General features: G+C 33.9%; 1 protein-coding gene across 3 annotated transcripts in view; it reads left to right on the top strand.

Moving 5' to 3' along the window:
- LOC133333867 (G protein-activated inward rectifier potassium channel 3-like) overlaps positions 1–24,104 on the top strand; it is a 39,653-nt gene extending 15,549 nt beyond the window's left edge. Inside the window, exons 1-6 of one of the 3 annotated variants that reach the window (XM_061542177.1) lie at positions 104–198; positions 17,457–17,571; positions 21,202–21,732; positions 23,136–23,325; positions 23,395–23,631; positions 23,707–24,104. In XM_061542177.1, the coding sequence (XP_061398161.1) occupies positions 104–198; positions 17,457–17,571; positions 21,202–21,732; positions 23,136–23,325; positions 23,395–23,631; positions 23,707–24,080 (1,542 nt within the window). In that variant the 3' untranslated portion in view covers positions 24,081–24,104. Of the gene's footprint in view, positions 1–103; positions 199–10,502; positions 10,578–17,456; positions 17,572–21,201; positions 21,733–23,135; positions 23,326–23,394; positions 23,632–23,706 lie in introns of those variants that run through there. The other 2 variants (XM_061542178.1, XM_061542179.1) reach the window with 2 other exon arrangements.
- Positions 24,105–24,440: the final 336 nt, after the last annotated feature.

Genomic DNA, 24,440 nt, shown 5'->3' with positions numbered 1-24,440 from the left:
CAAGAGCAGCATCCGTAACAGTATTCACAACAACAACAACACAGCCACAGTAATTGAAGACTAAGAAGCAGAAAGAAACCCCCTACCCCCAAACATATTCAAAATGCCCGAGATCAAACGCAGCCTCAGTCGCCTATCGATGCTGGTATTTCGTGCCACTCATTCCAGCGAACAAAGTTGGCGTGATGAATTACTAAGGTATTCCGACAATCTCTGTTGTTGTTTGTGTTTCTGCTATGGCTTAATTTAAAGTAATTTTTTGTTTTCAATACATCTCCCCCACCCCCGCACAAAATCTCTTCTCCTTGAGTGAAAACATCACAACAACAACATGTTGTCATCTAATTAAATAATTAAAAGAACTAACGTAAAATCGGATTTTTTTTGTAGTCAAATATTTTCTACTCTACGTTTTAGAATCGTATTGTATTGATATGCCTTTACCTCCCTCACAATAGCGTGTTTCGGTTTCTTCAACGAATCTAAGGAAAATTTGTGTCATTGAGAATTACTGGCGTCGTAATCCACATGTAATTCAATGAAAGGCGGTGTACGAATGACACACGCACATATTTATACCCGTATATCACAGACAAGTGACTTGCTACCTCTTGTCCATTTCGCTGTTGTTTTATGAGTCAATTAAATTATTAGAAAAAATAGAATTATAAAAAAATCAAATGGATAAACTAAATTAAAACCACTTTGCTACGCATCTCAAGTCATGCCGTCATACGCCATGTGGAGGCATGTCTTTTTTGAGCAGTAAATAAGGTAATGTCGGAAGAAATACTATATTTTTCGCTGGTGACAAATAAAATTCTAAAATTTGTCTAATAATTCAACACCCACGCACACACGTAAAGTTAGCTTAGTAAACACCATACATCATGAAAAAATTTGAGATTAGAGGTTATTATGGCATTTAAATGGTGGAAATGTGCCATAGCTTAGAAGAGAGCATTCACATTGCGACGTTAAGTATCAGATGTGTCGGCTACATAAAAAAATCACTACTGGAGATATAATAAAAATTTCTCGAAAATTCTTGTTAATTGAAAGGATAAAATTTATACTACTCATCTAATAATGAGAATTCGTATATTTTTCATCAAAACTCGTTTTATTATTTTTCGAAATATTCTCACGTATCCAATTTATCCACACAGGTTGTTTCCAAAACATGGCTTTTGAAGGCTTCAGAAGCAACCTCTGGCGAAGAAAATCGTTGACCAGCAAGGACTGAAACGTTGGTATAAGCCGTTGTGGCCGTGTTGTTAGGGTGCAGATTGAAAAACGTTTGAAGCACGGCAATTGTATATTTGTACTCACCTCCTAAGGTGTGGTGCAGGGTATAAATGTTTACTACGCATTTTTTCTTCATGTGAGATACGAAAAATAGGTCATTCGGTACAGATGATCATCATGCCCATAGTTTTTTATTTGAGCCGATGTACTGTGGGCCAAATTTTTGGCTAAAAGTCCATTTCGATAGAGAGGAAAAAGTGTTATATATTTTAAACCTGGGAACTTTGAGCTTTATACCAGTAAAATGTTTTTATCATTGTGGGTCACGGTTAACAATTATATAATTTCAAAATCAAAATGTAATATTTTTGAATATTTTATTTGGAAAATGGTATGTAACATAGCCATATAATACCCTTCACCACTTTGGGTATAAGGTACATATGTATCCTTACAATTGAATGTCAATGTTCCCTCGATGTAACATACTCATGTCTTTCTGAAACCTATTATAAATTTAATTACATCCAGGCAGATTTAGAATCGTCTGCGTACCATGGAACAAATTTATGGAAAACGATCGTACGAAAATATATATGGGAACTATAACTAAATCTGAACCGATTTTCACGAAATTTTTCAAACATCTTTCCAGACATAATTCAGTACGCTATGCCAAATTTCGTGCAAATTAAAGGATATATAGAGACTTTGGTACACCATTTACATGAAATCGGACGAAAATATATATGTGAGGTTTATCTAAATCTGAACCGATTTTCACAAAACTTGGCACACATCATTATAGACTCAATTAAGTACGCCATGCAAAATTGCGTGCAAATCGAAAAATATATAGGAACTTTGGTGCACCATATATATGGGAGCTATATCTAAATCTGAACCGATTTTCAGGTAACTTTACACACATCATTCTAGATCTAATTCAGTGTGTTGTGCCAAATTTCGTTCAAATCGAAAAATATATAGGGGCTTTGGTGTACCATTTACCTTAAATCGGACGAAAATATATATGTAAAATCTGAACCGATTTTTCCCAATTTCAATAGGGTTCGTCCTTGGCCCTAATAAGTGACCTGTACCAAATTTCATCTCATTCGGATCAGAAATGCGACCTGTATTTTGTTTACAATTTAACATGGACAGACAGACAGATGGACGGACGGCATGCATAAATCTACTTAGAAAGTGATTCTATGCATATTCTCAAGAGGAACCATGTGTATGTCTCGTTTCCTTTTGCCTGATACAAACATATGCACAAAGACATAATACCCTGTACCACAGTGTGGTGAAGGGTATAAAACAGTACAAATATGAAACTATAGATTACGCTTTATGTAATCATGGTATGGAGCCCATGTATAATATTCATAATATAATGATTGTCAGTTAAGCAAATGTAACTAGTGATTATAATGACAGTGAAAATAATTAGTAATATAATGATAATCATAAACTATGTTGTTTATAAAACTCATAAATATCAAAAAACTATTTATATTGGTCCACATAAAACGGTATCTCCCGCTTTCCGGCATTTTAAGGACACTTTTTTGTATTATTCATGGTTAGAAGATTTTCCTACGGTCCGGTAGATTTTTTGATATATCCCAGTTATAAAAGTCCGGCATTTTATAGATGTTGGCATTTTACAGGTCCTAGGCATTTTTCAGATTAAGTGGCAGTATTGTGGGGGAGGGTATAAAAAGTTAGGACCGACTTACCTTAACGGCATTTTTACTTAAAGTATTTGTGTATAATTTAGATCTAAATGACTTATTTTCATTAAATTTTATTTCATTTAAGACCATATTTCTTCTTCTTTTTCTGACGTTGGAGCCGCAAAAAAACACTTCGGAACATTACTTAAATATTTTGAAGAATTTCAAGATCTACTTTCCTATTTCCTCTACTCGTCCAACTCTCAAATCCCAAAGGCATCAAACATATATTTATACATCATTCATCACAATATTATTGTGTATTTACATTCGTGTTAATTTATTTTAGATAATTATTTTATAACAACAATTTATTATTAGCCTTTATAATAATATTTAATAGCAGTCATTTCAATCATTTGAAAAATGTTTATTTTAAAGCTTAGGTTCTGAACGATTACCCAGCCATGAGTTTTTTTATTTTTTGTTTATTTATCGTGTCGGAATTGATTTTAATTAGTTTACTATTGGATTTTCAGTTTTTTGAACACGCCATTTAGACAAGTTGTTTTAGTTTTGAAATGGGTGAGGGAGGTATTCGGAGTGGAAAGTGTTCGAATAGGAAATTGTTAATATATAATTAAATAAAAAAAGTGTTTAAATAGAAAACTGACAATCATGATAAAAACGATTTAATAATAATTAATGACATTAAATTTAGTTAACTATTAAAATAAAAGTATTATTATTACAAGTGAAATTGTTTGGAATAAAGAAGTTATTTAGATTTAGATTAAATTTACAAAACTACATGCAAACAAAATTTTTGTAATTTTAATGTTTTATTTTATTTTTTATAATAATATCATTATCATGATATATGTAAACAGTAGTGGCCAATAGTAGCCCCATTCTGGTGAATTATTTGTTTTTGTTATTCTAATTTTTATTTTGTAATAAATAAAAATTTATCGCCATCGATACTTTTCACCCAATTTACTGTTACAGAGTGTCTTGTATGCTATTTGAAAAATTCTTGGTAATAATTTAGCTTAATTTCAATCTAATTAATGTGCCAAATAAAAAATCACAAAAATCAAAAACATTAATATTTATCCATAGAATTTCCCGTCCACTGATATTTTTATTATAAACAGAGCATTTCAGCCAAACAAACAACTGGATAAATAGAAAATAAAAATTGAAAATTGTGGAAAATTTAAAAATCACAAAAAAATAATCACACCAAATAACCCAATATTTTGACGTCAATTTATCGCACGAATAAATCTCGATACAAATAAAATATGAAATAATAATAAAACCGTTCATTGACGGACTGACTGACTACCTACCTACATGCTATGCTATTTGCCGCTATTCATGGCGTTAATTTCCCAAATCTAATATGTTTTTTTAAAAAGTGTACATTTATTTTAATTTGATAAACAATCGTTTCGGTTTTTGTGATTATTCCGAGCTGATAAAATAAACAGTGAGCACGACATTATGGCAAATAGAGGAATTTATGAGAATTTTGTTTTTGATTTCTTCCCAATCTCTCAAGGCTGTGTGACGGTTTTTTTTTGGTTATACGATGTCGTGGCAGACTAAGCAAACAGACAAAAACGTGTTTTGTTGGGAAATTAGATAAAAAAATACTACCTACTTAGATAAAAACATATTCTATTTTCGCCATGAATGTGATAAAAACTTTACTCGTTTTTTCAGGTATTTCTTTTAAACTAAGGAGATGTTAATTAAAAAATAATGGCTATTTTTCCTGTTAAATAGGTAACACGACAATCTTTACATGCACTCAAACCAATTGAAAATTGCCAGAATTTAACATGCACTTAAACCAATTGTCAATTACTTTTTGTACTCAATTTGTTTTCTACTGTCACTCCTCAACGGAGCATAGTTCGTCCACAAATGCTCGGACTAATCGACCATTTGTGGACGTCCATCATTTCATTATTTTTTTTTCGTCCATCATTTCATTATTTTTATTCAGCTCATCACGTTCATTTCAGTGATCGAACGAACTAGTGAACTAGGTCGTTTGCCTTGTTTAGTTGCCTTATATCGTTCAAATGGTTACTCAGTTCAATTGGTATGGCAGCGCATTGTTTTGCTTTTAAATGTTGGCGCTCTAGCTATATACTGACCCTCTAGTTACTGCAGTATTTGCATTGAGCCTTTTCAGCACCGCATTTCATGAAACGAGACCTCAATGGTCTTATTTACCAAGTGTTCATTTTATTACACGTACCTTCATTCAATTTAACATATTTTATATGAAATTGTTCTTGTTTGACAGTTGGTCAAAGTCATTTCACCTGTGAACGACACTGGTGTAGAGTAAAATTTAATGTTGTTCAGTGACCGACGACGTTTATTGAACAAAGTCGTTCAGTGAAAAAAGTCGTTCAGTGATCAACGGCGTTTGGTAAACAAAATCGTTCAGTATACTGACTCGTTCAATTGAACTAGGTCGTTCACGAATGACACAAGCTTAGCTTATGGTTGGTCTGTTGTGTCCTGTCCTAGGTAATGAGGCTGCCATCTATCGAGGAATAGAAGCAACACATCTTTGAATTTTGTGCAGTGGTTGGGATCCCTACTTATTTAGTGTTGTAATTTTCCTCTGGGTGGGGCTAACTCTTGTCATTACAATATTGTGCGACAAAATCGTTAACCTATTTCTTTCTCGATGTGCGAAATCAAGTCTGTACGGCGAATGACTCTTATACTTCACTTGTTCAAGGGTCGAAATATTCATCTTCTCTTGCTCGTTTTTTGAATTTCCTGTAAGACACCAGCCAAACAAATAAGGTTATATAACTCAAAATTGACTTACTACGTTGTTCCAGCGGAACAGTCATAGCCAGTTTTACCGGGCCTACCATAAGAAGAGTAGCTTCTTCATTCTTTTTGATATGTGGAAGACTTCCACTTCTTCACTAGCAGTGCTATGTTCTGCAACGTTTTTCGGTTGATCAGTTTACTTCATACCTACTTTCGATAGATAGCGCCTCCTTACTAGTTGTTGCTGCCACCTTTCTCTTTCGTACAGTTTGGTTACGGTTTTTGTGGAAGAAGCAGCGCCTTCTGGACACTAGAGCCAGTTTTACCGTTCACTTTCTTCGCCGTTGCACCTCAGTTCAGCTTCACTTATTTCACCATCTAACCTACATTTTCATTCCTCCAGTATTCTAAGACAGTTATGTCGGTCTTACAGTCGTTTCCCGACATAGATTTTGAGATAATTTTCCCACAAGACTCGAAAGGTTGGGTCTAGATTACCTCTCCCCCAGTTGGTTATTGAATTTCCATGTTTGCCTGATGTCTGCTCAACAACAGATGCCAAGACCCCCACATCTGTAGAAGATGTTTGCTCACGATTGCAGGATGATTAAATCTAAGTGCAAATACGGTATAATGTACTGTAAGACAATCTTAAGAAAATCAATCCTAAGGAAGAAAGTGTACCTGTAAAGTCTAAATGGATAATTAAGTATCTACTGGATAATTAATTACAAGTTAATATTTTTATTTAATGTATTATTTAATATTTTACTATATTTTTCTTCCTTTGTTTATTTATGTTTGGATCGCATAAAACCCTCAAGGCCCCCCTTCCACAATTGTACAAATTATCGCATACAATGATTATTTTTGATTGATAGTCAAACAATACTGAATCATAGCATATATTTTTCATATAGCGATATTGTCAGGTGAATAAAACAATATTTTCTTCAAATTAAAACAATGACTCTCTTTCATTGGAAGAAGTAAAATGATATTCATTGAAAATGCAGAACGAAAAAAAACATCGAAAGCAAACAAAATCACAACAATTGTTGATATTAATTACAGTGAGCTTCTGTTATGAATTCCAGCAATTCGCGGAGGTAGAAGTAAACTGAGCGGGCCGAGAAATTATGAGACAACAAAATTCAACGCCTTCAAATTGTGAGCGCGATGCGTTATCAGTAGCTACCGCACCACATCGAACCAAAACACAATGTGAAAACTTCAACAACAAAAACAAAACAAACAAAAAAGGCAGACTGAAAATGTCAAAACAAAATGAAAGAATGAAAAAAATCAAGTAAAAACTAGAAATTCAGAATTTCATTATAAAAACAAAAAAAGTAAAATAAAGAAGAATAGAAAAATCCCACTAAACAAATATTAACAATAACGAAATAAATATGAGTACAACAGAAACACCAGCACCTAATATTTCAGGAGGGAATTGTGATTAAAACTAAATATGCCGAAAAGTAAATGGGAATATTTTTATTTTCAGTTGATTTTTTCAAAAAAGAAGAAAAACAAATGTGCAGAGTATAGCCCATTGAGAACAACATAAACTGAAATATAGCAGACTTTCATGTGCGATAAGAATGAACAACCACAGCTCGAATGCGCTGTGTAAATAAAATGTAAAATGACACTCAAAAGTAGATTTACTCAAATTGCGATCAGTGGCATATCAATATGACAAAAATTATAGGCGACTTTCTAATACCCTACATAAATAATTATATTATTTAAATTTGATAATAATATTATTGTATATTGTATTAAAACAGTTTTATGGTGGATTTTTAGCTCCTCGACGATGTTACGACTGCTAACATGCAGGTCAACTTCGACCATTTCTCCGATTTTGTCGACATTTTCGACGATCGGCCCCAACCTAATATATTCCCCAACCTGTTATATTCTTATTTTTTCCCTAGAAAATATAATAAAATCTGCTTCCAGAAAAGGTAACGTTAACGTGCATCCAATTTGGACACGCTCTTTAAAGGAATTGCTTGCACTATGTTATTTTGGATTAGGTCGCACATCTTCCTACCAAAAATTCCAACTTCATATAACGATACCTCATTAATTTCGATATTTTTGGGGAGTTTGGATACGTTTTTTCATCCAGTGTGGCAGTTATTAATATTTTGGCTTCTCGTCTCCAAATATATTCTACATCAGTATACTTTTTAGGATAGACCCCATAAAACAGAATCTCCTAAAATTCGTCTTTTGAAAGTTTGGTCAAGTGTTTCACCAAAATTTTCTGTAATTTACTATTTTAGATCCTCATTGGGTAAAAAAAGTCCTTATTTAATATCTCATATTATGGGACCGGTATATTGGGGATTTTGGGTAAAATTTTGCAGCCGAATTGGCTCTAATTTGATATTTTGAGTTTTAATTTTTGTCAAATCTTCTTCCAACCAAAAAATTACCATGGCACATCTTCATTATCGGTTTTTGGTTTTTTGAATGTCTGCCTTACGTTGATTTCGAGCTTAATTCCGAAGGAATCGAGGTTCAAAGCTACCACTTGTTTGCAGGTAAGTCAATTTTGAGGTACCCCATATAACGTAACACATCGATATTGGTTTTCAAACTGAATAGGCTGCCCCTATTTAACGGTATCTTCCACATTTCCTTATTTCAAGGATGTTGGTCATATTTTCAAACCGAAAAATTTGCTATGGCATAACCTTCATGGTGGAGGGAATAAAATGTTGGACCCGGCGGAATTTAACGTTGGGTTCGAGCTTAATTCCGAAGAAATCGAGATACAAAGCTACTATTTTTAGTCTTTTGTTTGCAGGCAAGTGAATTTTGAGGTACACACCGATATTGGTTTTTAGGGTCCATGCAAAAATTTTTCATTATAGAACCAGTTTTATATCCAACATACAACGACATCCCTAAATTTCCACGTTTTCAAACCGAATAGACTGCCTCTATTTAACGGTATCTTCCACATTTCCTTCTTTCAAGGATGTTCGACACATTGGCTGTAATTTTATATGTCAGCTTCGCATTGGATAGAAAATCTTTCCGCCAAAATTAGTAATATCTCCCACTTTTATGTATAGCACCCATATAGCAGTACCCACAATTTTCTATATTATGAGCTTTTTGAATCGGATCAGCCGAATTAACTGTAATTTGATTTTTTACAAAAAAAATGATTAGTATTTAGAGCATTTTTTTATTTTAGAGACATCAGGTGTTTTTGTTGTGCTCCGTGAGTTACAAAGTGTAATTTTTTAGAAATTTTAGTTACACTTTCCAACATTATTTGCTTCAGTAATACCTAAAACCGACCGTGATCCATATACGGAGAATATATCATAACATGTACCTACACATTCTGTCAAGAAGATTTTATCACTTACGATGCCGAAATGGCAAATAACAGCAATAGTATTGAAAATGGAGGGTGAGCCTTACTTTGTCAAAACATGGACCTGTTATGGGTTATTTTATCCTATGAAAACTTAAAACAAACACCATCGGAATACCGAAAGCGGTGCATTGACCTTTATTCAATCGGAAACATAATTGGCCAAATTAAATTTTATTTTTCTTATTCAAGGTTACGTTTCATTTAGGGTAAATGCTAATCTTTTTCAGAGTTTAATCTGCAGTAAGAATGTATCAAAATTTAGTCGACTCCGCAGACCTTGTAATAGGACATAATTTAAGTTTCTCAAACACAGGTGATCAAAATGCTACTCTGATAATACCTAACTTAATAACATTGAATCATGTATTTTTAAACGCGTGAAATGTGGGTCCTATGACCTCATTGTTGTAACTTGATCGCAAATCACGGTCTAATTTTTCATTCATTGCTCTATCAGTTATAATGAATACATATATTTTTAATATTAAAATCGGCCATTTCGACTTCAGCAATCGTTTTGTAATGCACCTCTCTTTTATTCATAATCCCCACATCCAACTACCATATGACTTTGTGTAGGGCATTCAAGAAACCACGGCTTAAAATTGAGTTAATTTTCTTATATCATTTGCACTCCAGTTTTTGTTGTTGGTAGTTTGATTCTTTTTTTTCACATGACACATGCAAATACATATCAGCAACAACAACAATGAGTTTTTGTATGCATGTGTAATTGTCGAGCAAATTTATTGTTGTTTTCCGCGAGCAAAGAACGTCAAAGAATGGTTTTGAGTCAAAATCAAAATTATAGTTTTGACAGTTCAATTGGATATTTCATAAAATAAAGAAGAGTCCCGACGCGCCGGGAAAAGATAATTACAGCTCACAGCGCAAGCAATACAACAACAACAGCGACAAGAAAATTTAATAAAACAAAACAAATACCGCCGCGCACAAAGAAAAGAAAAATAATCCAAGGCATCTAACTAAACCAAATCGGGATTACGCTAACAGATATAACGAAAACGAAATCAACGAAAATAACGCTGCCTAAGAAAATGTTAATAACTTTTAAAATACGCAAAAAATAAAAACAATTATTTTCATGATTTGAAAAGGATATCTGTAATCTAAAATATTGAAATTCATATGTGATATATTTATCTAATAGAGAAGAAAGAGAAATTTTGTGATCCTCCATTAATTGAAGAAAGAAGAAATCAGAACGTCTTTTTGTTTACACTGTATTCATTTTTTTGTTTTATAAATTAATTCGTCTTATTTTTTGTTTGTTTTTTTTGGTGTCTGTGAGAGTGTCAGTTAAAATAATTCAAATAATTTTTGTGTGTGATAATGTTTCTATTAGTCGCTTTCGTATTCTTAATTATTTTTACATATTTCATAGTACAAACATTATTTTGGTAAAGTATATAACATTTTATATAAATATATATTAAATTTATTTAGAATATTTATAATAAAAGTGGGACAAAGAGATCAACAAATGCCTTTTACTCAAAGGGCTGTGGCTGTTTTCTTGTGATACACCCCCACCCCAATGGTAACTGGCGAATGACGCCAAAAGTCTTGACGGTGCGATTGTCGCATTTTCGCGGTGACCAATCGACAAAACGTGAAATTTACATCTCACCGAAGTGTTATCCCTCATTGATTGGTGCGATGTGTAGGAAAGAAAAGAAGCCAAGATCGCGAGCTTCAACATTAGGCATACATTAAATAAATTGATTGTAGCCATTGGCGGATACCTTTCATGGGTATCATTTTTGAACAAATAGGATATTACCACATCAATGAAGTCTTCTCTCCCATTGAATAATGCGGTATTTGGGAAGAAGCTCCGCTTCGATTTAGGCATTAAATTTTCCGGTATTATGGTATGACAATGATAGCCATTGCTTTGTACATACGTTTGTAATAGGCAAAAGGAATCGAAATAGACCCATGCTTCCTTTTGAGAATATGCATAGAATCACTTTCTGAGTCGATTTATGCATGTCCGTCTGTACGTTCATGTATTTTTGTGAGCAAAGAACAGGTCGCATTTATGATCCGATTTGAATGAAATTTGCATTTAGATCTAACTCCCATATATAGTTTCGTCCGATTTTAGGTAAATGGTGCAAAAAACTTCCAATATTTTTCCGATTGAAACAACATTTTGCACAGCGTACTGCATTAGGTCCTGATTGGTGCATGCGAAGTTTTGTGGAAATCGATTCAGATTTTGTTCACATATAGTTTCGTACGATTTTATGTAAATTGTGCACCAAACTCGCAAAATTTGTCCGATTTTGACAAAATTTGGCACAGCGTACTAGATTAGGTGCAGTTTGATGTATGCGAAGTTTTGGAAATCGGTTCAGATTTATATATATCTCCCATATATAGTTTCGTCCGATTTTATGTAAATGGTGCAAACTCCCAAAAATTGTCTGATTGAGCCAAGCTTTTGCACAGCGTACTGAATTTATATCTGTGACGTTTCATTAAAATCGGTTCAGATTTAGATAGGGCTCTTATATACGTCTGATCTATATACCCGAGATAAAATTTTGGACAGTACTTTATGCTGCAGCATACCAAACGTTATATGCCACGTTTGCTCAATTAGGTCCAGATTTACATATAGCTCAACATATATTTGTTTGCTCGATTTCATACAAATGGTACACAAAAGAATCCGATTGACATACCATTTTTCGAATGGTATGTGCATGGATTTTTTAATTGGTTCAATTATCTATCTAGATCACACATTTAGTTTCCTTTCCCCCCATTCCATTTTAATGGTCGTCTAAAGATTATATGTCTGTTCTATCTACAGGATAATGTATATATTAGCATCTCGTGTGAGCTTTCCTTACTGTTTTTTTCTTGCTGAATAATTTGTAATTAAATGTCGTCAAATGTTCTACCCAACAAAATGCTATTGATAAAAATATGTCTATCTCGACAAGGAGCTCATCTCTACAGACTTAAGTAGTAGCCAATTCGATTTTAAAATTTGTACTACAACAAGTAGAAACGTTGTAAAGTTTGACCAGACAGAACTGTTTATACCCTCCACCATTAGGAGGACATTAAAAATACATAAAATCGATTGTGGCCTTTGTCGTGGTAAATTACTGCCAAGACAAAACGAATACCAACAAACTACAAACACTCAGGATAGAAAATTCGGCAAGAACAGAAACTTATAGTGAAAATGTTCTATATATAAGTTGACCTATTTACCCACCAAGGTCCATGAAAGTCACTTCGGTTGGAAAATTCGTCTAGGACTATCCAAATACATATAAAAATCTCACACTTTATTTGGAGCCTACGTCTCAAAAAAAGATTTATTTTTTAATTTTTGGTAGGAAGAACTCAAAATATATAAAAACAGTTGTACCTATTTTAATAATTTTTAGTAGGAAGTTCTCATTGGTTGTCAGCAATGAGAAACAATAAAAATTAAAGCCAGTTCGGCTAAAAAACGTTTGGAAAACATCAAGTATTTAAATTATATGGGGCTTTACCGAAACATTTCTTACACAATGAGAATCGTAAACATTCGGCTGGGGAAAGAGAAATCCATTATTTTTTCGTCTAAAATGTGGATAAAATCGGAGAAATGATCGAAGTTGCCTGGCATGTTAGCAATCGTAACATCGCCCAGGAGCTAACTCGACCATAAAACAGTTTAAATCCATTTAAACAAAGCTGGATTCAAAAATAAACTCGATGGCTTCAAAAATAAGCTCGGTGCCACACCAACTAACAGAAAAAACGATGCATCGAATTTCCATCTGCGAAGCTTTGGCTAAACGGAATAAGATAGACCCATTTCTTAAACGGATGGTGACTGGAGATGAGAAATGGATCACATACGATAACTCTGTGCGAAAACGATCGTGGTCAAAGAGCGGTGAAGCACCTCAAACGGTGGCCAAACCAGGACTAACGGTCAGGAAAGTTCTGCTGTGCATTTGATGGAACTGGAAGAAGATTATTTATTATTAGTTGCTTCCATATGGCCAAACTCTAAATTCTGATCTCTACTGTCAAAAACATGACCTTTTGAAGATAGTAATTGACCAGAAATGACCATAATTGGCCAACAGGACAGTTGACGTGTTCCACCAGGGCAATGATGAACTTCTTTTTCCCCAACCTAATACTTAATGACAGCCAAGTTGATTAAAAAAGGTTCCCAAACTCCATTATATACCGATTTTTGGGTATTGTTATATGGGTGCCACTGTAAACAGTGGACCCATATTAATAATTTTTGGTAGGTAGATTTTCTACCTAATGATAACCTAAAAAATCCCATTACAGTCAATTCGAAAAACGTCAGCAAAAATACAGAAATGGGGAGAAATGGGGAGAAAATGTCCAGTCCCAAATGTGAAATAAAATGTTGACCGAACTCGCCTCTCAGCAAGTAATTTGTTATGCGTGATGCGTGGCATATGACCACTTATTGTTGAAACCAAATGTCATGCAAGTCAAGTCATCTCGCCCTGACAGATTTGGATACATGTCGAGCCTTGGGTATGATTTTTAACGTTGTAGCCTAATAATTAAATGTGGTTTTAGTCTTTTTTTTTCTTATATTGAGATATTTAAGGGTTTGAGTTTGATTTGTTTCCAATATATTGGTAAATGATATTACTTTTGTTTGTGGCTTTGTGCCCTTAAATATGTTAGAAGATTTGTTTTGTAAATTTTAGTAAAAAACTAAGATGTGTATCAAACCCTAAAATAAACTTAAACCGCTGTGAAAATAAACTGCTCAAATATGAATAGATCATTACTATAGCTGCTATAAATATTGTCCCTTCCCGGAACCCAATCTTAAGGCAAAATTTGTTCTTCAGATGTGTCATAATGATGTTCTGTAGTTTGATTGCTATTTATAATTATTATTATAATTTTTTTGTATTACAAATTCTTGTATAGAAATATCCACATACCATAGCTCTTTATTATGAAAAATTATTACGTTTTAATTTTTATCATTTCCTTAGTAGTCCATCCAAAATTTTGCTGACAAAAGTAAAATATTTTAATAAACATATTTTGCTATTAACACCAACAATTACAATTCTTAATATTCCAAATAATCGGATATATTTATTACCGGGTCTCAGTTCGAATTATCAGGGTATTTTGTAAATTAAATTAAACACCACCTCATGGTGAACTTGTTGTAAAGAATTTTTTTATTAATTAGTTTTTAGTTCCGTTTTAGTTTTGTCTTTATTCACTTTTTTTGTAATTAAAAACTGCTGATTATGGCCTATTATCAAATTCTTTCCGATTTATTGCGATTTATTTTAAATTTCCATATTTTGCTATTGCATTCTTTAATGCAGTATGTTTAGAATATTCTACAAGCTTTGGCTATTTAAGTTCTTGTTGGTAAATAAATAAATAAATTATTTATTGGTGTTGTTGTTGCTATTTTGTTCTCTGGTTTAATAAACACTGACAAGTGGTTTATTACAAAAAACATATAGCGAAACTGGCAGTTTTAGTTAGTTGCAGTTTTGGGTTCTCAGATAGCACTTCAAAATAAAAAAAATGTAATTGGAGTCTAGGGAAAAATCTGATACACAAAGTTTAGAGATTCTCATTAATGCTAGATGTTTTGTAAACAAATTTAAATTGTTCTTGTTTATATTTTTGCCTAAGTCCTTGACAAATAAAATATTAATGCCACTCCTTGGTTTCAATACCAATGGACCACCAGCCCTTGAATTTTTTTATCTCAACAATTTTGAATCAATGACAAATTCATTAAATTCATCCTTTAGTCAAGGTCTTTTCCGGAATATTTATTTAATGGCACATTGGCAATTATGGTAATGATGTGTGGTACTAAAAACTTTGTACTCCGAGTTGTTTTTCTTTTCTTTTCTGTGCTGTGTTTTGTTCATTCCTTGCTGGCATGACACCGCCAGGAAGAGGAAAACGAACACACCTTAATATTTGCATTGTATCATCAACGTGCAATTGTTGCCAGGAATTCAATATCGAAGACAGCAATTAACATTCCTGTCAATTGTATATATGGAAAGCCACAAGGAAAGTGGCAAATGTGCGGCGCCCTCTAGGCCACATACCAAATAATAACCACCAATGGAAGAGGATAACAAAATGTCACCTCATTTAAGCCTCATCACAGGTTGTGTAGGTGGCCGGGACGGAGAAAGTGAGAGTCGCTGGGTAAAGAGTAAAACATGAACTGTTTAAATATTTTGCACGCCATAGTTGGGTGCTGTTATGTGCAAAACACTTGTTGCTATCTGACACACTGTGTGTGCGTGTTCGTGTCAGAGTGTGTGACAGACATACAGACAGGTGAACTAAAATTCAGGATAAAAACTATAACATATTTCCCGCGTCCTTTGTGTTTTGATATGATGCCTTGAAATATTTAAGAAAATAGTAGTAATTTGAAAATTCAAAAGATGATTTTTTGGAAAATATTTTTAAATTCTTATATAAGGTTTTAGGAGAAAAAAAATTGCTGTTCGAATTTAATTTAAAAGGTGAATAAAAGTGGGAGTCTTATACGTGATCCATTCAATGATCTTTTCGTAGGTCTCTTCAGATTTAGAACCCGACATTTTTGTAATACGACATATCTTGACATTTCGAACGAATAAGTGCCGTGGCAAGGAAAAATTATGTGCGGCAACTTCCTCTGGAGTGTCGAGACCTGTAACCAACATATCTTGAACCATGCCAGTTTGAAAACCCCGTATTAGATAGAGCTTCTGCAAAAAGGGACCAGTTTTAACAATACTTTTCGAAGTTGCCAAAATCCGATTTATCGAGACCATATTATTTTGATTTTTATGTCTCCACTATAGTATAAAAAAAAACATTTGCAATCCTGTGTGATAAATATGTTCAATCGTTACTTCTATTTCCAAAACTACCTCACATATCTCAACACTACTTTTGTAATACTTATTTTCAAAAATTTTCCACATTCCAACAGTAATCTTAATTTTAAATTTTTACTATTCCAGCCTTAAAACCAAATTTTATCAAATTTAGTACCTTTAGTACCAATAAGTATAAATTCCCACACCCCCAATTCTAAACTCCAACAATAATCAAATATACGAATTTCAATGTTCCAACTTTGTCGGTTCACCTAAATCCAAATTTAGTACACATAACTACGAAGGATTCCAACTTCATCTATTTCTCCAAATTCAAATTGCACCTAATTTAGTACAGTTTAGTACTTTTCGTATACATGAGAACACGCTTTAAAAACCACCTCCTTATATCGACCCTACATCTCAACCTTAATTCGCATTCCAATTTTCAAGTTTTTAGCACTATCCATTCACATGCTACGAAATTGTACCAAAATTTAGGACATTTTAGTACTTTTCGGATGTTCTACTTATAGTTCGATAGTTCTAAACTCCAACAGCAGCCCTCATTTCAAATTTAAGAGTTCTAGCTCTACCGGTTCGCCAAATACAAATGGTACCACATTTAGTACTTTTCTTGCCGTTCTAGTACGAATTTCCAAAAATCCAGCCTTATCTGATACCTTTGGACCAAATGTGACCCTCACCTCAAAGTTCAAGATTCTAGCTTCATCCGATTCGTGTGGGCGTTGATGAATCGCTAAGTCAGCCAATCACTTTAGAACAGAATAGTAGTCGACCTCTAACTTTCGACATTTTGAGGATTTTGACCATCAACAATCAGTCGGTTCTGAATGAAATGTGGATAAAATGTTTATCAGTCCTGAAATTTTTGTATTTATATGAAAAACTTGACCTCAATAAAGAACTTTACACGCTCAGACCGTCATCTGCATTTTGTGTCACAGTTTTAACAATATTAGCTCATGTTTTTGGTATAGCCCCCAATTTCGGTATTTAGAGGATTTCTGACATGTTTTTTTATTCAAGCGAGGTGGCTCCGATTGGATTTTTTATGTTCTCATTATGTGGGAAATCTTCCTATAAAATATTAGAAATATTGGTCGACCTTTGTGTACTGGCAGCAATTTACCATGACATACATTTAAAAGTCCCCATCGATTTCAGGTATTTTGAATATCTACTTATATTCGAGTGTATAAGAGGTTTTACTCGTCAAATACAAAATGCCTTCCCCAGCAGAGCATTTTTTTCGTTTTTATTTCAATAACATTTTATATCGGATTGAAAATTAAATTTATATAATCCACATTTTTTATTTGGAATTCATTCAATACAATTTTCTTATGGTTCGTTTTCTTTATCCTTTTGCAGGTATCGTCAGACACGTTTTAGTTCTCGACGCATACGAAAACGCGTGATATTCAAACATGGTGACTGTAATGTGGTACAAGGTAATGTTGCCAAACGGAGACGAAGATATTTGCAGGTAAGTGAAAAACAACAACATCAAACACCCATCCAGTGGTAACAAAAAAAAAAAAAAAAAAAACAATTTTATCAAATAGGATTAAAAAACATAACAGTATGAAGTGTAGGTACAATGTTTCTAAGATACCCCGATTATTATTAGGGAATTTCAAGTGTATTTAGTTGGGCATGATTGTTTCATCATTAAGGGGAATTACATGTTGATGCCTCTACTTTGCAATTGATAAACCCTTCATGGAATAAAAGAATTTGTGTGGGAATATTTTCAAGTGGGGTTATTTAAATACCCCATTACAAATATTCACAAGCGTTCAAACTAATATTGCCATTAGGCCAATGTAAATGTTCTATTTGTTTTTTCTAACGACAAATCCAATTGAAAGTAACTATTTAAAATATAACTACAACTATAATATTTCGATAATTCAGTTTTAAAATGTTTCCAACGAATATTTAAAATAAATTTTATTTCTGGAAATAGATTTTCTGTTTAATGGACATTTATGTATGTTTGTATAAAGCTGTGGGAGATTTTTTCCAGACTTCCTAGTAATTCCCCTTCTTCTTTGAATTTTCCAATAATCCTGTTAAACAACTTGAGACTTTATTTGTAAAGGAATTATGTAGGAGTTACCTAATGAATTCCTAATATTGTATGGAAATTTCTTAAATATATACAAACATACATACTACCCACATACAGGGTAGTTTTTTTCTTGGAAGCTATTTAATATGTGATAAAGATGTAATACAGGTTGAAAATATGTGCTTAAGGGTGAAGGTGAAATAAATGTCTATTATAAATATGTACACAATATAATTTTTACTATACTATTTATGGAAGCATATATGCGCGTATAATTGGTTTTATCGTTGCCTATTAGTTTTTGATCAAACCTGAATAATACAAGAATGTCTGATGTTTTTAGAAGTCCTTATGTAGGTCGTATGTCTATAGAAGTCTTGTTAGAGATATTTTTTCTATATAACACCTGATGGAAGACGTTTGTCTATAGAAGACCTGCAGGAGGTCATTAATCTATAGATGGCTTTAAGAAGATATTTCGTTTATAAAGGATCTGAAAGAGGTATTTTTTATAAAATACATTAAAGAAGGTATTTTGTCTATTGAAAACTTGAAGGGTTATTTTTTCTGTAGAAGTCATGTAAAGGGTCGTAGTCCTGGGGGGTCGAAAATTGCTACTGGGAATGAAAGATATTTGCGAGGATATGAAAACCCCAGAAGGAAAAATTCGCTGTAGGTCAAACCTCGGAGATATGGCTGGATCATTTTTTTGCTGGCGACCCTATTATATATATGTAGAGATAGCTTCATATCTTGATTTATAATTGTTGTGTGTATTTTTTGTAGAACATTTTGCCTTGTAGATCGGTTCCTTTTCTTCCTTAATTTAATGAGCCGGACTCGAATATAACAAGATGCCATGTTTCATCCGCGCAACTTACTTTCTTAGCTGGCTTGTGACAGAAAATTAGTTCCATAGGCCGAGCTTAAAACGATTTCCAGACACGTCGGTCTTGTGCGCAGCTCTTCCAGTTTGAGAACCCATGCTCCGAAATGTTGCCTTTCACTTAATGTTTCCATCGAATTCGTGGCTTTCTCCTTCTGCGTGAACCATCAGTTGACTAGCTTTTATATGCCTTTTGAGCTGGGACATCCTCATCCATTTTAAGAACATGACCTAGCCAACATAGTTGCTGCAGCTCCATACGTCTGACTATGTTCAATAGATGGTACAATTCATGTTTCATCCGGCGGCGATATTCACCGTCGATTCAGATCGGGCCATAGATCTTTCGGAGTGCTGCCTCATTTGCTTGCGCAAGTACTCATGCTTCATACCCATACAACAGCACGGGTAGTATCAGCGTCTTGTATAGTGTGAGTTTGGTCTGTCGAAAGGTGACCTTGTTATTTTAGAATTGCTTACTCAGACCATAGTAGCATATGTTGGTCAACACTATTCTGTTCCGGATTCGAAAGCTGATGTTGTTAGTTTTGTTTATGGTGGTACCGAGGTATATAAAATCGTTCACTACCTCGAAGCTGTAGTTTTCAAGTTCCGAGTCTACTGGACGTCTTGGACAGACTTCTTCTCAATTCGTTCAAAGGTGGCTGTTACCGCTCGCAATGTTCGACCCATTATGTCGATGTCGTCGGCGAGTAACATATGCTGTTTGGTGTACAGGGTGCCATTTCTGTTCACATTTGCATCTCGTATGACCTTTTCCAGCAAGATGTTCAAAAAGGTCACACGACAAACTCTAACATTGTAGGAATCCTCGTTCCGACTATAACTGTTGACCTTACGCCTTTTTAAGTTATCCTGTGTATTAATTTTGCAGAAATGCCGAAAGCACACATAGATTTAAACAGCTCTGAGCGGATTGGGCTGTCCAGTTCAATAATTTAGAAAACAGATTTTTCTTCCTCGATATTTGTTTTTTTTTAATGTTTTTATATATGTTTTTAGTAAATAATACGAACGAGTCCGACAATTCTTCATAATTAAGATTTTATACTGAATGGAATGCTTTAATGGCCTCCTGACTTTCAGAACAAATCGCAAGATGCCAATAACAAATTCTTTGGCAGGTTAGGGTGTTTTTATACCCTCAACTAAATGGTTGAGTATATATTAAATTTGTCATTCCTTTTGCAACACCTCGAAATAATTGTGTTAGGTCCCAAAACCTATACATTCTTGATCAGAATAAAAAATTTCGTAGATTTAGCCATGTCCTTGTGTCCGTGGATATTAAGATAGACATCACAATAATAATTTAGCATTCGGGTTTCTTAGAGCATGAAAAAGCTCTTTGAATGAATTTTCGATGTTTTTATATAGGCCTCATTTAAAGTTCCAGCTACATTTTAAGTATTTTTTTAAGTTTTATTCGCATTTTCCCACCGAATTAAGGGATAAAAAATCCGTATTTAGAACAATTTGCCCTCATGCGTTTCTTTTGGATGTTGCCCCTCCATGCTCTTCAGAATCTAGCCCATGTTGGCCCATTATACCCTATCTCTCTCTCTCTTTTAAAACGTAATTCAGAAAATCGACTTTTTTATTTTGTGGCCTGAAGCCATTCCCGCGCTTGAACAGCGTCGAACTGTCTGCGACAGTGATCGCAGACGTTGAACTACAAAACAGTTCGTAAATGTAATCAGTAAATAATATTTGACCTGCTTTAATCGATATGTCAATATTTTTCCATTCACATTTAAATTTGATAATTTTTCGGACGTAAATCTCATTCCCCTCCCTCTGTTCTCTTGAATTTTACAGAATGTTGTAATTGTTGTAGGAGCTTACATCGAACTCGAATAACCTAGATATTTCATAACTTTAAATATAATAACCTAAATGTATATTAGGTCAAACAAATTATTTTATTAGTTTAATTTTGATACAAAAATTCGTTATTATTGAAATTTAAGAATAAAAAAATGTTTTTGTCTTTGAATTGCAACTGCAATTTTTTCCATAAGCCCATGAAAGTCTATGGACTATTAAAGTAATACCTTGAAATTTTTTTATTTAGAGTTTTATTGTAATTTGTCAACAATTTTTGTAATCCGTTTTTTTCTGATTTTTCTTTGCAGGACATCTTCACCACCCTTGTCGATGCACAATGGCGATGGACGCTACTTGTCTTCGCCTGTAGCTTTCTCATATCATGGGCCTTTTTCGGTCTCATCTGGTGGACAATAGCCTATGCCCATGGCGATTTAGAATGGATTGATATGCGTGATAATCGTCCCGAACTCATACAAAATATGACACACACTATGTGTGTGACCGAAGTGCGTTCGTTCATATCAGCATTTTTGTATTCAATTGAAACCCAGCATACAATCGGTTATGGTAACCGGTTCGTAACCGAAGAATGCCCGGAGGCGATATTTACCATATGCCTCCAGTGTATAACGGGTGTATTTATCCAAGCATTTATGGTGGGCATTGTTTTTGCCAAGTTGTCGCGACCAAAGAAGAGAGCCCAGACGCTGTTGTTCTCTCGCAATGCTGTGATATGTCATCGTGATGGTGTGCCGTGTTTAATGTTTCGTGTGGGTGATATGCGCAAATCGCACATTATTGAGGCACACGTAAGGGCGCAGCTCATCAGAAAGAAGGTGAGTAGTACAGGATGAAGAAGAAGACGACAAGAAAAAAAAACAATATGCCGGCAATTGAAACGATGGGGAAAGAAATAATAGTATTATGCGGAAATTTGTTTGTCGGTATGAGTTTTTAGAAAAGTAATATGATATTGAATTAGTCATCATTGCTGACGAATTTATGAGTTTAAAGTATGTAAATGTGTATATTTGTTTGTCCAGTGGAATGCCAGTGGGAATAGAAGTAGGGGAGATAAAGATAGAAATTATTGCAATTCAAACTTTACCGGTAGCAATTTTAAGTATACTTTAAGTTAAAAAATGTTAGAGGACAATCTAAATAAATGTCCTTGAATGTTAGAAATGGATATCAAGGATAGGAATATTTAAATTTGAGTTTAAATTCGGTTTATTTGGTAGAAATATATCATAGATTAAAGAGTTTAATATCATATATGCATTATTGAATAAATTAATTTCTGTGTCCTAAAATATTATAAATCATAAATGTTTGGACTACATGTAAACTTCGAACAAAAATTAAATAAAATGGAATAAATTTGCAAATTCTGGAGAGCGATTCGAAAATCCTGGATATACCGACAAACGGGAAAAATGGCGCCCAATTATTGTCTATCGCCATCTGGCGTTTTCATGGGAATGTTTCAATCCAGTTCGTTTAACTTTTGAGAAACATACGTAGCACATTAAAGTAATCACGTCGCAAAGTAATCCAATTGGTAGAAGCAAAGGACGGCATGTGCAAAATCCTCGCCTATTTGACCGACAAAAAAAGTGGAATGTAGAGGCTTTCAACAAGTAACGACGTCGTTAAGATAAGTCGGGCCCAACTTTTTAAAACTCTTCACTAAATGTGCGCATTTAAAATTTAATAAAGAGGTCGGGAACTTCATATGATAACAACATCATTGTAAATTTTCCGATTGTAGGTTGTTTCTTTCAATGAAAGAATCAACCAGAAATGAAATATCAGTCAATAAGGTAGGAAAACAGGACTAGGAACTTAAACGTACAAAAAATTAAGCAAGGCCTTTGTATGAGAAAAAATCGGTATTGAAACCCTCCATGAACAAACCGTAATGTCAAATTACATCCACTTTGGTGGGAAAATGCTGCCAAAAGTGGTGCGGTATCTCTATATGGAAGATATTCCAGGGCGTTTTTTGTAGGAACATTTCTAATTCAATGAGAATGTAAATATCAAATTGGAGTAAATTCGATTGAAAAACCATACATCATAGGTATGTTCAAAATTATAAACCTCTCTCTTCGTCAACAGACTAACGTACAGAGATCTAGTAGTATGTAAACAAATAAAACCCACCTTAAATATAGTCTTTAAATTAAATAACTGAAATTCCTAATTATTACCCATTTTTTTTACTTCTCCTTTTCAGGTAACAAAAGAAGGTGAAGTCCTGCCATTCTATCAGCAAGAATTAAAAGTGGGCGCCGATGGCGGTGAGGATCGTCTAATGTTTATTTGGCCCACAACAATTGTTCATAAAATCGATAGACATAGTCCATTGTATATGTTATCGGCATCCGATATGTTAAAAGAGCGCTTCGAGGTGGTTTGTATGTTGGGTAAGTTGCACAACAACACCGAGTACTGTACACAACCAGCTAATAACTAATTCACATTTCTAACAATAGAGGGCGTCATTGAATCAACTGGTATGACAACACAAGCTCGCAGCAGTTATTTACCCTCCGAAATTCTATGGGGTCATCGTTTTGTCAATGTTGTATCATTCCGCAAAGAAACCGGTGAATATGAAGTCGATTATACGCTCTTCAATAATACCTATGATGTGGATACACCGCTGTGCTCGTCCAAAGAGTTAGATGACCTCAAAGAGGAATATAGTAAAAATCACAAAGCCGGTTTGGGTGAGTAGTAATTTTCTTTGTGAATATTCCCAGAGACGAAGAGAATAATATATGTATTGTTGATATATCCCTTAGATCGCGCCTTATCTGCCGGCCTGCTGAAACACATTTCTTCCGTTGCCTCCGTGGATCACATGGATCCAGCCAGTGATGAGTCATTGGACTCTGGCCGCTTACATACACGCTCAAATTCCATACCAAATGGTGCATTGGCCGCCGAATTGGAACCACTAAATAATAATACGCCCTCATTTACTGTGGGCGGTTCATCGATTCTGCCATCGATAACCACAAATTTCCAAAGTATTAATGAAAAAATCAATTCCACAAATGGTTCGAGCAACAACAACAACATAAATCACAGTAGCAGCAATACCAGCCTAAAAGCAAAATCATCGCGACGTCTTTCCATAAAACAAGACCAGCTTCCCGTAGATTCATTATGCTGATATTTAAGAACTTTTCTAAATAATGTATATTAGATTTATTATATTTTTACCAAAACACACACACACAAAACAAACGTTTTTTTTCTGTCTGTCCTGTCTTTTTATTTTGTTGCTATTTTTTGAGAGTTTAGTTGAGATTTTAGTTTTGAATTGATGATTTTCGTAGAATTTAATGGGGAAACTTTTTGGTGGAAAATACAGTTTATTGCAAGGAAATGTTCAAATCAAGACAGATGTTAGGGTTTAATATTTAGTTGTATGGAGAGTCTATTTGTATACTCCTGAATTTTGCGATATTCCCTGCCTAAATTTAATGTCAAATAGTATAGAAGCCATATATCGAAAATTACTTCAGAAAAT

The sequence above is a fragment of the Musca vetustissima genome, unplaced genomic scaffold (assembly GCF_032173495.1).
Source record: "Musca vetustissima isolate MV318-11 ecotype Yass unplaced genomic scaffold, APGP_CSIRO_Mvet_v1 utg53124, whole genome shotgun sequence".
Taxonomy (NCBI): domain Eukaryota; kingdom Metazoa; phylum Arthropoda; class Insecta; order Diptera; family Muscidae; genus Musca; species Musca vetustissima.
Note: the sequence above shows the minus strand (reverse complement) of the source record. Positions and strands in the feature narration are given on the sequence as shown.